The 13,216-nt window shown below is 46.9% G+C and overlaps 1 protein-coding gene across 1 annotated transcript; it reads left to right on the top strand.

Annotated features, from left to right (window-relative positions):
• The first annotated feature begins 220 nt into the window (after window positions 1-220).
• On the top strand, window positions 221-12,030 carry KIF3B (kinesin family member 3B). The gene is made up of 9 exons (XM_057366010.1): window positions 221-278; window positions 3,476-4,914; window positions 5,495-5,596; window positions 6,221-6,343; window positions 6,454-6,572; window positions 6,804-6,917; window positions 7,375-7,480; window positions 7,690-7,868; window positions 8,425-12,030. Exons 2-9 carry the CDS (start codon window positions 3,532-3,534, stop codon window positions 8,519-8,521), a joined length of 2,223 nt encoding a protein of 740 aa, XP_057221993.1. The 5' UTR covers window positions 221-278; window positions 3,476-3,531; the 3' UTR covers window positions 8,522-12,030.
• Window positions 12,031-13,216: the final 1,186 nt, after the last annotated feature.

Raw genomic sequence — 13,216 nt, 5'->3', positions numbered from 1 at the left:
TTTTCCTGAGCTTGGAAGGATTTAAAGGCCCCACCCAGGCTGGGCGCGGCAGAGMGGCGGGACACGCCCGGCTGGATAAACCGCAGCACTCTGGAGGCTGTCGGAGCGCGGGGTGCCCGCGGCGGGGCCCCTTTGTCCCGGCTCCATCCGGGAGGGGAGCGGCGGCGCGGGGCGGGCGCGCCCGTTGCCAGGGAAGCGCGTCACGGGCGGGCGGAGCGGCCGCGCCGCTTCCGGGGCCGCGGGAGGAGCGGCCGAGCGGCTCCATGGTGACGGCGCAGGTGAGTCCGGCCCGGCCCCGCACCGCGCCCGCACCCCGCCCCGAGCATCCCCGACCCCCCCGTGCCGGCAGCGCCGCCCTCGCCGCTCGCCGCGGTGACAGCCCCCGGCCCCGCTGCCCCCCGCCGTCCCCGGTGCCACTCGTGTGGGGCGGCCGGGACAGCGAGCGCGGGAGGCGGCAGGACCCGCCCGCGGCCGGGCTGCGGGGGCGATGCCGCGGGAGGGTGGCCCCGTTTGGATGRGTGTCCGCCGCTCCCGGTCCTTCCCCCTCACGGTCTTTCCCCGTCTCCACGGTCGCTCYCCGCTGGCCCCGTGCCCCGAGCCTYCTCCCGGCCCCTTTCCCTGCYGCGCCCGGTGCCGCAGCCGCSAGGGCGGTGGGTGATGCTCGGGTGAATCCCGCGGGAGGGGACAGCCGTGGCTTGGCGTGCTGAGGCGACAGCGGTGACCACAGGTGACCTCGGGCGCGGAGTGGAATCAGGGCACGCCATGGCACGGGTGGCACCGCCGGCCCTGCTCCGGCGGCAGCACCGGGGTGCCCTGCCCGGCCTGAGGAGCGTTTGGCAGGGAGGCGAGAGAACAGCAGCACAAAGGGTGGTTTGGCTTGGGAAGGAGTGAAAGACACAATTCAACCGTGACATTAAGAAACCGCAAATATTTGAAAGATTTGAATGGCGAGAAGCAATGGAATGTTTGGAGTGGTACCTCGGGATGTGCAGAGATGCRGWGGAAGGGTTTGGGCAGTTCCAAGRAAASCTTTCTGAGATGTTTAAGGCAGGRWGCAGAGCAGCCTCAGGACATCACCTATCAGGGCAGGTGGCTGGGGTGAGCACAGTGCCTGGGTGCAAGACAGTACCTCCCAACCTTGGAAGTTTCTGGGGAAAAGTGGTTGTYCCAGTTTGTATTCAGGTTGTGGCATTGCTCATTTTTTCAGGCACAAACTTGTGTTGACTGAAATAAATTAAAATGCTTCAATTTCTGCCCATCCTYCTTTCTTGGTCACCTGGGGCACTTTTCAAGTGCATCCATCTCAACCTTGACCTTCACTTGTAGGGACCTGGCCCAGGTCACCTTAGGCTGAACTAATTTTGTAAAAAATTCCCATCTTCAATGGAGAAGAGTGGATGGCACGGCAGCATTCCCAGCTTTCTGGCCATTTGTGTCCAGCCTCTGGCAGCTCAGACATTGCCCTGGGTTTCTGGGGAATGCAAACACTTCCAACTAATTGGTTTGATTTTCCAGTTACACACTTGGATAAATCTGAGAAGAACCATAATTTGTTATGCTTCCAGTAAACTTCACCACAGCAGCTAAAATAATTGGAGATGATTCGTGATGGGTTGTTATGAAAATAGCCCAAATCAGGGATAAAATCAGTTGTTTGTGGCTATAAAAAGAGACTTGCAAGTGAAGTGGGGAAAGGTGTTAAAAGCTGGTGGTGAGGAGGTACACCCAGAGGAGAAGCAAATSTGCAACATAATTTTTGTTCAAGGTACTCCAGCAAGATTAACTTAACTCTGATCATTTAATATTTATCATAGTTGCTTACAAAAGCAGCACGGCTCATCAGAAGAGTATTTTAGATATTCAATATATAAAATAAATGCATGCTCTCCTTGTCAGAACTTGTGCCTAATTCGAGTATTTACCAGTGTGGACATGCAGATACGTGACACAGTGGTTGTCATGTGACCTTGTCAGAAAATTGTCTCTTGTGAACTTGAATTACAGGAATGTCTCTGGGAGCTGTGGAAGGAGAAGCGTGTGTTAATGTATACAACTCCTCAGGATGAGAAGAGGGAGAGTTGGTTTTTGTGCTTCTGCCAAGATTTGTCCTCGTTTCACTTACTCTTTCTGTGTTCGTGCTCCAGAATTCGTGTGTGCTGTGGGTCAGATGGGAAGGTCACCTTCATCCAGGGCTGTCARKTAGGAGGGAAATGGTTTTATTCAGYAGCTACCCAAAATTCCTGTAATAGTTTGAACTCATTGTACAGGGTGTGAAGTGAATTCTGAATGAGTGTCCAGTGCTTTTATGGGAAGAGTGAGAAGCAAAGAGTTTCCCCCCACAGACCCATGGAAATTCCCAAACCATACTGAGGTTTCTGTACAATTCTTAACCGTGTCTATCTCTTATTCCTGTCTTACTCTTTGCCAATCTGTCTGTATGTTGGGCTAGAGTTGTGTGTCCTTTCCCATCCACTAGCTCTGGTYCTGAAGTTCTCTGCCACCTTGTTGGAGAAGCTCTCCTGAGACATGCAATTATTGAGTAAAAAACAATTAGACAAAAATCCCTGTTTCCTGCTGATCCAGCAGTGTGCCAGCACTGCCTGGGGTTCCTTGTGTRTATTAGTTTTACACTTAGTTCCAGTTGGCAGAAGAACCTCAGGGCTCTTCTTGGAAGATATTTTGGAAATAAAAAGGKTTATTAGAGACTGCATGGCATTCCCCAAGCTGTGCCATTGAGATCTGCTGTGTGAGGCTTTAGCAGTGACTGCTTTTGCAGGAACACGGGTTTATTGCTCCATTTTCAGTGGCAGCTCATCTTGCTGATGACTGGGGGATGCACCAGGGTGTCCTTCCTCTCCAYCCAGTCATGAAGGACTTAGATCCATGATCTGGGTTTACGCAATGTGAGTTTGTGTTGATGGTGAGTTCTGTAAACCTGATGTAGTAGGAACACCAGAGTAGGATTGATATCAGYAGATCAGTGGGTTTGGGCTTTTGTGGGAAATGCTGATGAAAATAKATTGCCAAAAGAAAAGATAATAGCAGAGTTGTGCTCCAGAGAGMGCAAGGCTGTACTAGATTTTCAAAACAGGAGATTTAAAACAAAAGGCCTGAGTGCAAAGAAAATGAATGGCGAAGTATTCTTTTTATAAATAGTTTCAAAAACATTATTATTAGTTTTAAGGTTCAAGAAAAAGATCTTTACCAACTGTAAATATCTGATTTTATGACAATTTTTTTGCAGCAAATGGTAAAAATTACACCATTTGATACACAGGCTTTAGTAAAATAATTCTGTTTCAGTTCAGGCCTTTACACAGTTTTGAAGATGAACATTATTTTATTTCTTCAAAATCCTTTGCAACTTATTGAATGCAAAATGCTGCTCAAATCGATGAGGCGAGTCTTAGCTTTGTGAAAAGCTGTCCCCTGCAGAAAACTGCCTTCAGACAACCCTGCTTTGTTTTTGTTCCAGGTGTCTAGCACGGGATCATCCATTGACAGGATCACAGCAGCCACAGCCCCGCCGTCATGTCCAAGTCAAAGAGCTCCGAGTCCGTGCGGGTGGTCGTGCGCTGCCGGCCCATGAACAGCAAAGAGAAAACTGCTTCCTATGAAAAAGTTGTTAATGTGGATGTCAAATTGGGGCAGGTCTCAGTGAAGAATCCGCGGGGATCATCTCATGAACTGCCTAAAACGTTCACCTTTGATGCTGTGTATGACTGGAATTCCAAACAGGTGGAACTCTACGATGAGACCTTCAGACCTCTCGTGGACTCTGTTCTGCAAGGGTTTAATGGGACAATCTTTGCCTATGGGCAGACTGGGACAGGGAAAACGTATACGATGGAAGGGGTGCGTGGTGATCCYGAAAAGAGAGGGGTCATCCCCAATTCATTTGATCACATCTTCACCCACATYTCTAGATCTCAAAATCAGCAATACCTAGTTAGAGCATCTTATTTGGAAATATACCAAGAAGAAATCAGAGACTTGTTATCAAAGGATCAGTCCAAGCGGCTGGAGTTGAAAGAGAGACCAGACACAGGCGTGTTTGTTAAGGATTTGACCACCATTGTCACAAAAAGCGTCAAAGAGATAGAGCACATCATGAATTTGGGAAACCAGAACCGCTCTGTTGGTGCCACCAACATGAACGAGCACAGCTCTCGATCTCACGCCATTTTCCAGATCACTATYGAGTGCAGCGAGTTGGGGCTGGACGGAGAGAACCACATCCGTGTTGGGAAACTCAACCTGGTCGACCTGGCAGGCAGTGARCGGCAAGCAAAGACTGGAGCACAGGGGGAAAGGCTCAAGGAAGCCACTAAAATCAATCTCTCCCTCTCAGCTTTGGGCAAYGTTATCTCTGCCCTGGTAGATGGCAAAAGCACACACATTCCCTACCGGGACTCCAAGCTGACCAGGCTACTTCAGGACTCGTTAGGTGGCAATGCCAAAACTGTGATGGTGGCCAATATAGGCCCTGCCTCTTACAATGTGGAGGAGACACTGACCACACTGAGATATGCCAACCGTGCCAAAAACATCAAGAACAAGCCACAAGTGAACGAGGATCCTAAGGAGGCTCTGCTGCGGGAGTTCCAGGAAGAGATTGCTCGRCTGAAGGCACAGTTGGAAAAACGGTCCATTGGCAAAAGAAAGAGGAGGGAAAGGAGGAGAGAGGGTGGGGAAGAGGAGGAGGACACTGAAGAGGGTGAGGATGAAGGAGATGACAAAGATGACTATTGGAGGGAGCAACAAGAAAAGCTGGAGATAGAGAAGAAAGCGATAGTCGAGGATCACAGCTTGGTAGCAGAAGAAAAGATGAGGCTGCTGAAAGAGAAGGAGAAGAAAATGGAGGACCTGAAGAGAGAGAAGGAAGCAACAGAGATGTTGAGTGCTAAAATCAAGGTAGAATTCTTCCTTGTCATACTTTTTGAAAGCGATTTCTTTAGGCTGTGGGGAAAACAAAGGGCTTCCCAGTTTGAAAAGATATTTCACAGGATGTTTCCACAATAGCGATTCGTGTTTAGTTAGGAAGATTTTAAAATAAACTATTTCTAGCCAGAAGTTGAAATTTCCACCATTAATTACATATTTCARTATTCATAAGTTGTTTCATTGTTCTTATGTGCTGATCTTGTGGGATCTTAAGCAATTGGCACAATAGAAGACCATGCATCTTTTCACAAGCTGTGGCACAAAAAATGCTTCATTCTGTCACAGATCATTAACAAGTTCTTTAAAGGGGAGCACACATTTTAGTTCTCCAGCWTTGCCACACATTACAGTGGTGCCTTATTCTAATCAAGTTATTRTTGCATTAATCCCACAGTTTTTAGGAATTTTGAGAAAGAGTGACTCTTGTAGCAGCTGCCTTGAAAGAGAAGGTTAAATAAGGGAACTTCYCTGAAGAAATTGCATCCCTAGGAGTGCAAGTTGCCTTCTATGGTGACTGAGAGAAACTTCTGACTCTGGTTTTTCCTTTCAGACAATGGAAAGCAAACTCCTGGTGGGAGGGAAAAATATTGTGGATCACACAAATGAACAGCAGAAAATCCTGGAACAGAAACGACAGGAAATTGCAGAACAGGTACAAGGAAGCAGATTTGTTATTTTTTTATAAAACACTTTGCTGCAGACCTTTTATAAAACATTGTGTCAGGGGAAATTCCCAGGGTTAACCCTAAAATTGGCTTAATGGCAATCATTTATTGAAAAGAAGGGGGAAGGGCTTGTGWCATTTTTGTCATCTGAAATATGTAAAGAAGGTTTGTAATAGTTTTCTTCTAGCTCTTCATGTCTTGACTGGAGCTCTTTGTAAGTGCAGAAATATTTGTAAGACCTCCAAGAGTACCAGTTCAGTCTTTAACTCAAGGGAGGGATTTTTACTCTGTGCTAAAAGTTTATTTTGTTGCAAAAACCGGTATCAACTTATAAAAAGGAAAGAAAAAATAATCTAAAAATGACATTTGGTTCCTTTAGTTGAACCTTGAGCCCTTGTTTCCACTATGTGATTTTAACAGCAAAATAAAGACAAATAGGAGTTAATACTTCTGGTATTTCTAAGACAAGAGATAGGAAGAACTGGAAGCTAAAAGGAAATCCCTGGAAGGCAGGGAAGTTAACTCATCCTGAGTATTGGTATCATGTGTGTCAGCTGGAKGTGACAAGGTAATTATGGTAATCTTTAATGCCATATTGTCACATTCTTCAGAAACGTCGGGAGCGAGAAATCCAGCAGCAGATGGAAAGTCGGGATGAGGAAACACTAGAGYTGAAGGAGACCTATAGTTCTCTTCAGCAAGAGGTGGACATAAAGACCAAAAAACTCAAAAAGGTAAAACGAAAATTATTCCCTGTCTACCAGGCTGGGAATAAAATCAGCTTGTTTGAAAGCCAGCAGAGCATTGGCAAGTGATGGATTTTGGCTCTTGTTGTGTGCTCCAGTTATTTTCCAAGCTGCAAGCTGTGAAGGCAGAGATCCATGATCTCCAAGAAGAGCACATCAAGGGGCGCCAGGAAATGGAACAGACCCAGAATGAACTTACCAGGGAGCTAAAGCTGAAGTGAGTCCCATCACTCCATTGCCTGCTATTAACTGTAACAGAGAGGGTTTCTCAGGGTGGGGAGTGGAGGGACTGCCTTGCACATACTTGTGGAATAAGATTTAAACATGAGAAAACTAACTTATTCCTCCTTTTCCAGGATTGTATTACATCAGTGGGACAGAAGCAGTGAGGGAAGCCATGTGCTTATTATTTTTCTTGTGTATTTCTTATTTTTGTGACTGCATGTAGACACCTGATTATTGAAAACTTTATTCCCTTGGAAGAAAAGAATAAGATCATGAACAGATCATTCCTTGATGAAGAGGAAGATAACTGGAAATTACATCCCATAACCCGTCTGGAGTGAGTGTATTTCTGCTCTTTTCTTGGGRTGGAATTACAGGTCACAGGAAACACTCTAGCTGTCAGGAACAAAAGAGGGATTGAACTGGGGATTTAAATTGGCCCTCTAGAGTTCACAGATTTTTGATGCATAATAAAATAAAATAAAACAATTTATTCCTTGTAATGAGTTCAATAAAATAGAAATGTACAGTTAGGAGAATTCTTGGAAGATTATGATTTTTCTAATAGGCAAACCCAATATTTATATGTAAAATACATKTAATAGAGCATTCACCATTAAAATAGCAGTGCATTCCTATCATAYTTCTTTCCTGCTCCTACAAGTGCAGCCTGGGTGGTTTCTGCTGTGTTGAAACAGATTTCTGCATGGAATTTACAGATGTTGTAGCTCATAAACTCCAAGAGGACCCCTTGGTTYTGGGGTATAATAGACTGAGTCTCTGTTTTTCTCTAGCAACCAGCAGATGATGAAAAGACCAGTATCTGCTGTGGGGTACAAAAGGCCCCTGAGCCAACACGCCAGGACATCCATGATGAATCATACAGAGGCTCGGTACAGGGTAAGCCTGGATGAGGTTGAACCTTTGTCTCTTCACCCTCCTGCTCAGGGGAATGTGAATTCCAGAGGGGATTGTGTGTTCTTCTTTGAGATGTAAATTTGCAGTGTCCTGCATATGTTTTTAAAGTACTTCAGATTAAGTTTCTGGAAGAAAAAAGTAACAGTTTGTATGAAAACATAGAGACTTTGATTSTGCTTTTGCTGTCCCAGGCAGAGAACATCGTGTTACTGGAACTGGATGGGCCCAGCAGAACGACGAGGAACTATGAAGGCCCTGCCATTGCTCCCAAGGTTCAGGCAGCTCTGGAAGCAGCTCTGCARGAAGAAGATGAGATTCAAGTAGATGCCTCAACGTTTGAGAGCACTTCAAATAAAAAACCAAAACCCAGGTGAGTCAGACTTTCCCTGAGCAYGCTGGTCCACAGGAGGGGTGTAAGGACAGCTGCTGTTGGTCAGCACTTCTSATCAGTGAAGCTGAGCTTTGTAGTAAAGCTGAGAGAGAGGGAASGGAACATAGAATCATAAAATCATTAAGGTTGGAAAAGACCTTTGAGTCCAAAATTCAACTGAATYCCACCATGCCACTAAACCTTATCACGTCTACTTGTTTTTTGAACACTTCYAGGGATCGATTGAGCCTGTGCCAGAGCTCAACCACTCTTTTGGTGAGAGAATTTTTCCTAATACCCATCCTGAACCTCCCCTGGTAGAACTTGAGGCTGTTTCCCCTTGGCCTGTCACTTGTTAGTTGGGAGAAGAGGCCAACCCCTGCCTCACCACAACCTTCTTTCAGGGTGTAGGACATAGGACAGAAGAAAAAGCTGAAACTGTTTATTAGAGAATAACTAAAATTTTAAAATTAGCTTTTTGAAGATTAATTTTGGAAAGTAACGGGTGACATGGTTAGAGTTTTTCTTGTTTATATTTTAATTTTTGCTTCTTCAGACCGAAAACTGGAAGGAAATCGGCGGGATCCTCATCAGGATCAGGCACCCCCAGTTCTCAGCTCTACCCACAGTCACGAGGGCTGGTTCCAAAATAAAACCAGCAACTCCTCTCCAGGGAGGGAACAGCCTTTACCTTCTGGGAGCAGAGACAAGGACAAACCTGCAGAGAGAGCTCCTGGCCAGCCTCCAGCCCCTTTCCCTGGAGATGGCCTTGTTGCTGTTTAACTGACTCGGGCCAGTCCAGGGGCACTGAGCCATGGGAAGATCCGTGCTTTGCAATTCAGCATTTGGCCTCTGTGGGAAATGGATTTTAGTTAGGAAATCTAAAATGCATGAGGTACGTTACAGTGTATTAGGAGCAATGGGAAGCACGGGGATCACCTCACAGCATCACCGTCCTCCTGCTGCACCAGCCCTTCTGCTGCACAGGGCTTTTTGGCTGTTGGGCACTAAGAAGACAGAGTTGAAAGTCATCTCAAGAAAAGCATCACTCCACAGTGAGAACCAAAAGAGGCTAAAAAGCAGAGGATCTGTTCAAACTTGACAAGGTGAATGGTTCTTCCTCTTCCTGCTTGAGATTGGCATCATCAAACGGGCAGGATGGCAGTGGGCCAGTGTATCCTCACCACCACACAGCTGTGCCTCCCCCCTGTGTAGGGATGTAGGGCAAAAAGGGGTCTTGAAAACAGCTCTGTGGTCTCTAGAAAGGAAGGAGTAGAATCTGAAGTCTTTTCCTTGTTTACAGGCATGAGTGAGAGCTCATCTAAGCTGACCTACAGCCCTCACCCCTGCCAACAGGAACCACCTTGTCAAAGAACATCTCTGCATGCCATGGCCAGCTCCACAGCTTTCCTCCTCTCTCTTGCCTCCATCTTTACCCCTGGTATTTAAAACCAGTGTCCATATGACATCTTTAATGGTATATGGCCATTTTCTCATGCCTCCCACTGATGGAAAACGTAGCATTGGCTTAGAGCTCCTCAGACTCTCAGCTGGGCAGAGCACTGGAACGTGGAGCTGCCTTTGAGTGCACTCCTGGGAGTTTAGACCCTTCCTTGGTGTCTGAGGAGGTTCAGCATTCAGTGCCTCATGTRCCTCACTTGTTCCATGTTAAGCAGCTTTCTCTCTGCACCTCCCAGCCCACTCAGAGCCTGCTGGGAGTGAAACCAACCTAACCGAGGCTGGTGATGGAAGCTGGTGTTAATTCCAGGGGTTTTACTTTGAAAACAAGGGAGGAAGAATTGCTTTTGACAGTCTCCTTGCAAAGCTGCCCAATAACTAAAGCAGGCTYGTGTAGCAGGGTAGAGGGAGGTGGAACTCCACGCTAAGGACAGAGTAAGGTGTCCCTGTCTAGTGTCCCACAGCTTATTTGTAAGTTTTAGTTCACTGTATATTGAGACTTGGGATGTTACTTTTTCTGGTTGCTCTTGGCTGTCATCCTGTGAACGTTTTTACCTGTTTCCCTCACTGATGACTTCCTCCAGACCGACACGTGTGAGTGTGTGAGGACTTGCCTGRTTGTAGAAATGCTCTGATGTGTGGACTCTGCCTTGTGCTCGTTAAAGTGTCCACGGAGTGACTTCACCCAGGCTGGAGAACTCCTTTCTACTGACGCCCTGAGCAGGAGGAACCGAGTGCTCAGCACAGCTCACCTGTGCATCCTGCAGGCACGGTGCCCAGGTGAGCCAGGTGGGCCCCCTAAACACCAGCTTGGCTGCTGCAATCCATGGACTGCTTTTCTGAGCCACAAGGTTAATATATGTATACACATATATGCACACATATATATATATTTGTTTTGGTGGAGGAAGGAGGGATTTGCTTATAATTGAGAGAACAGGCACATGACCAATTTCTTTCAACCTGAACATGGAAACCCAGCATAACCTTCGTTTTTACAAAGCGCTGTTTATGTCCAGAGAGCCTTTTAACTGGCTTTTGTTGCATAATATAACATCACCTTCTCTTCCTTCTCCCCCCTCTTTCTCTCCAGCACATAATCTTCTGTACTAGGACATTTTAAAATATGATTGTATGGTTTTTAAGTGCTCAGAGAATTTAAATTAAATTGGAGGGGAGGGAGATGGTGTCAAAACCTTGAAATAGCAGCACAATATCTAACCACGTCTATGTACATACCTATGTACACAACGTTTTATGTGAATAATGTATACACAGACACATCTGTGTCTGCACACGTGCACACTCTTCCTCAGTTGCTACTATTCCATAGGGAATTCTATATTAAACTCATATGCTGGAAGCTGCCCTCGTGGCAGGGCTGGTACCGTAGAACTCTGCAGTGCAAACCTGTTTTCATGTTGACGAGCCGGTGTCAGAAAGGCTCTGCTTTTAACTCTGTAGAAATTCATTAGCGAGGTGAAAGAAACTCAGTAGAGTGGAAAAAGAATAAATCTGCATATTTAGTCATTGTATGTAAATTGGGGCTGCAGGTGGAGATTTGGTCAGTGTGTTCATGGGCAATCTCGGCCTGTTACAGAAGCTTTTGGATTCTCATTCCAATGGACTTAACCCTCACCAGATGCTCAGTGGCACTGATATTGAGATACATTGTCTTAAGCTGTACAAAATATACTGAGCTCTGAGTTGAAGCTTTTAAGAAACATTCCTGCCGAGTTTGCCCTCCTCTGGTGTTATCAGAACCATCTGAGCTTCCTGCTGGTTAACCAAAGGCAGGAAATCCAGCTGGACTCCTGGAAGAGGCCCTGGGACAGCCACGTGCTGTCACTCTTTCTTCATAGGGATGTTTAACATTCAACATAATTGTCTTTGCTCTGATCTGTATAATGGGATCTTTTTTTTTAAAAAAAAAAAAAGGTGGCATGGAGCAGGAGTCAGCCCGTGGGAGCAAGTGCCACACGACACTGAAGCATAGGAATTAAAGCACTTTCTTAAATCCTTAACTTAGGTCTAGCGCCTTTTTAAAAATATTTGCATGCTGCTTGAATCTTCTAAAACACATACCTCTGCCAGAGCACCTGGGGCTGCGCCGGTGCCTTATGCAGATCAGAGCAGGCAGTGTTCAGTCAGTTTGAGGTAAGTTTGCCTTCACTGAACACTCAGTGCTGGAGTTTCAGTGAGACATCTGTGTACCTGGACCCATCTGTCCTCTCTCCTGTCTGTGCTGGGCAATGTGCACCAGTCTTTAAACAGTTCATTGTAATTCCTGGGGTCTGTTCCTGCTGTGTTCAAATGCAGAKTGGAAAAGAGAACCTGCAAAAGCCATAATTAGCTACAGAGATGGAACTGCAATGAGAACGCTGGTCCTGCCTGCTGCACTGTGCAGTGGGGGGTTGACTCTCGGGGTCCAGGTGCTTACTGCCTTCTCCAGCCCCCTTTGTGAAGAGGTGACCCAGGATCCTTCTGTGGGCACAGCTGTCTGTGAACAACTCTCAGCTCCTTGGAGATGCACCCACCTCCGCCTTCTCTTAGGTGATCTGTAGAAAAAGAACCTGTCCATAGTTCTGTCCATAGTTTTACAGCTTATATTTATTTGTATCATCTCTTTTGTCTAGGAATGTAAAGTGATCCTAAAATACAATGTGTAATAAAGTCAATAAGATTTATTGCATCTATCAAAACACGTGGTTTTCATTGTTAATTTTGGACAGGGTTCAGTGACTCCATGTTTTACAAAGCTTCGTGTTATTTTTCTTTCATTAAAAAAAAAGTAGTCTGCAAGTGAAGTAAGTGGACAAATGTAAATATGAGCAGAACTGCAATGCTGCAATGAGTATTGTGATGTGTGTGTATATATAAAAAATGTAAATATGAATAGAAAGTGCATGTGGCACCTCRGGAACCAGAAGTGATGGTGAAACCTCGCCAGGATCTCAGTTCAGGGTGGGTCCTCGGCCTCAATGCTTCTTTCTTTGCAACAGCAATGGGTGGTGCTGATTTAAACCAGTCTTTTTTCACCGGCGTGGGGAGAAAGCCTCGGAGAATAACCGAGGATTATGTCTAGAGAAGGGAAACGAAAGTGGGGAAGAGTCTGTAGCACATATCGTATGAGGAGCGGCTGAAGGAGCCGCAGTGCTTACCCTGGAGAAAAGGAGACTCCAGGATGACCTTCTCACTCTCTACAACTCCGTAAAAGGAGGTTGTAGTCAGGAGAGGGTCGGGTTCTTCTGACAACTGGTGACAAGAGGACACAGCGTTGAACTGTGCCAGGGGAGGTTTAGTTTGGACATCAGAAAGGATTTCTTAACAGAAAGATATTATTAGTTATTAGATATTGGAATGCGCCGCCCAGGGAGATGGTGGAGTCACTGTCCCTTCAAGTGTTTAAGGAAAGGCCGGACATTGACATGGTGGTGTTGGGCCATAGGTTGGACTCGTTGATCACAGAGGTCTTTCCCAGCCTAACTGATTCTSTGATAACGGGATGCTGGAACACGAATAGCCGCAGCCCTCAGCCGCGGGGACTCAGCCTCGACCCTTCCGCTCCCGCTCGGTGTCGCAGCCGCCCCCAGCCCGGGCGGTGCCGCTTCCCCGCCGCGGCCATGCGGCGCCAGCGGCCTCTCCCGCCATATCCGCGCGGCGCCCGCCGGGATTTGTAGTCCTTATGCCGGAGCAGTGCTGCGCTGGTGCCGCGCATGASGACTACAACTCCCGGTGGTCTTTGCGGTTTGTTTTCCTTCAAACCAGCCCCAGGCCCGCCCCTCCGGTCCCTCCCCTCCGGTCGCTCCGTGTCCCGCCGCGGCCACCGTCGCCGGGCCCCGCCGCCCCGCCCCGCTCCCGGCCCTTTGACCCCGTTGTTATGCCGGGCC

The sequence above is a fragment of the Malurus melanocephalus genome, unplaced genomic scaffold (genome assembly GCF_030028575.1).
Source record: "Malurus melanocephalus ecotype Western Australia unplaced genomic scaffold, MMel_1.1 scaffold_59, whole genome shotgun sequence".
Lineage (NCBI taxonomy): Eukaryota > Metazoa > Chordata > Aves > Passeriformes > Maluridae > Malurus > Malurus melanocephalus.
This window is presented reverse-complemented; position numbering and strand designations above follow the sequence as displayed.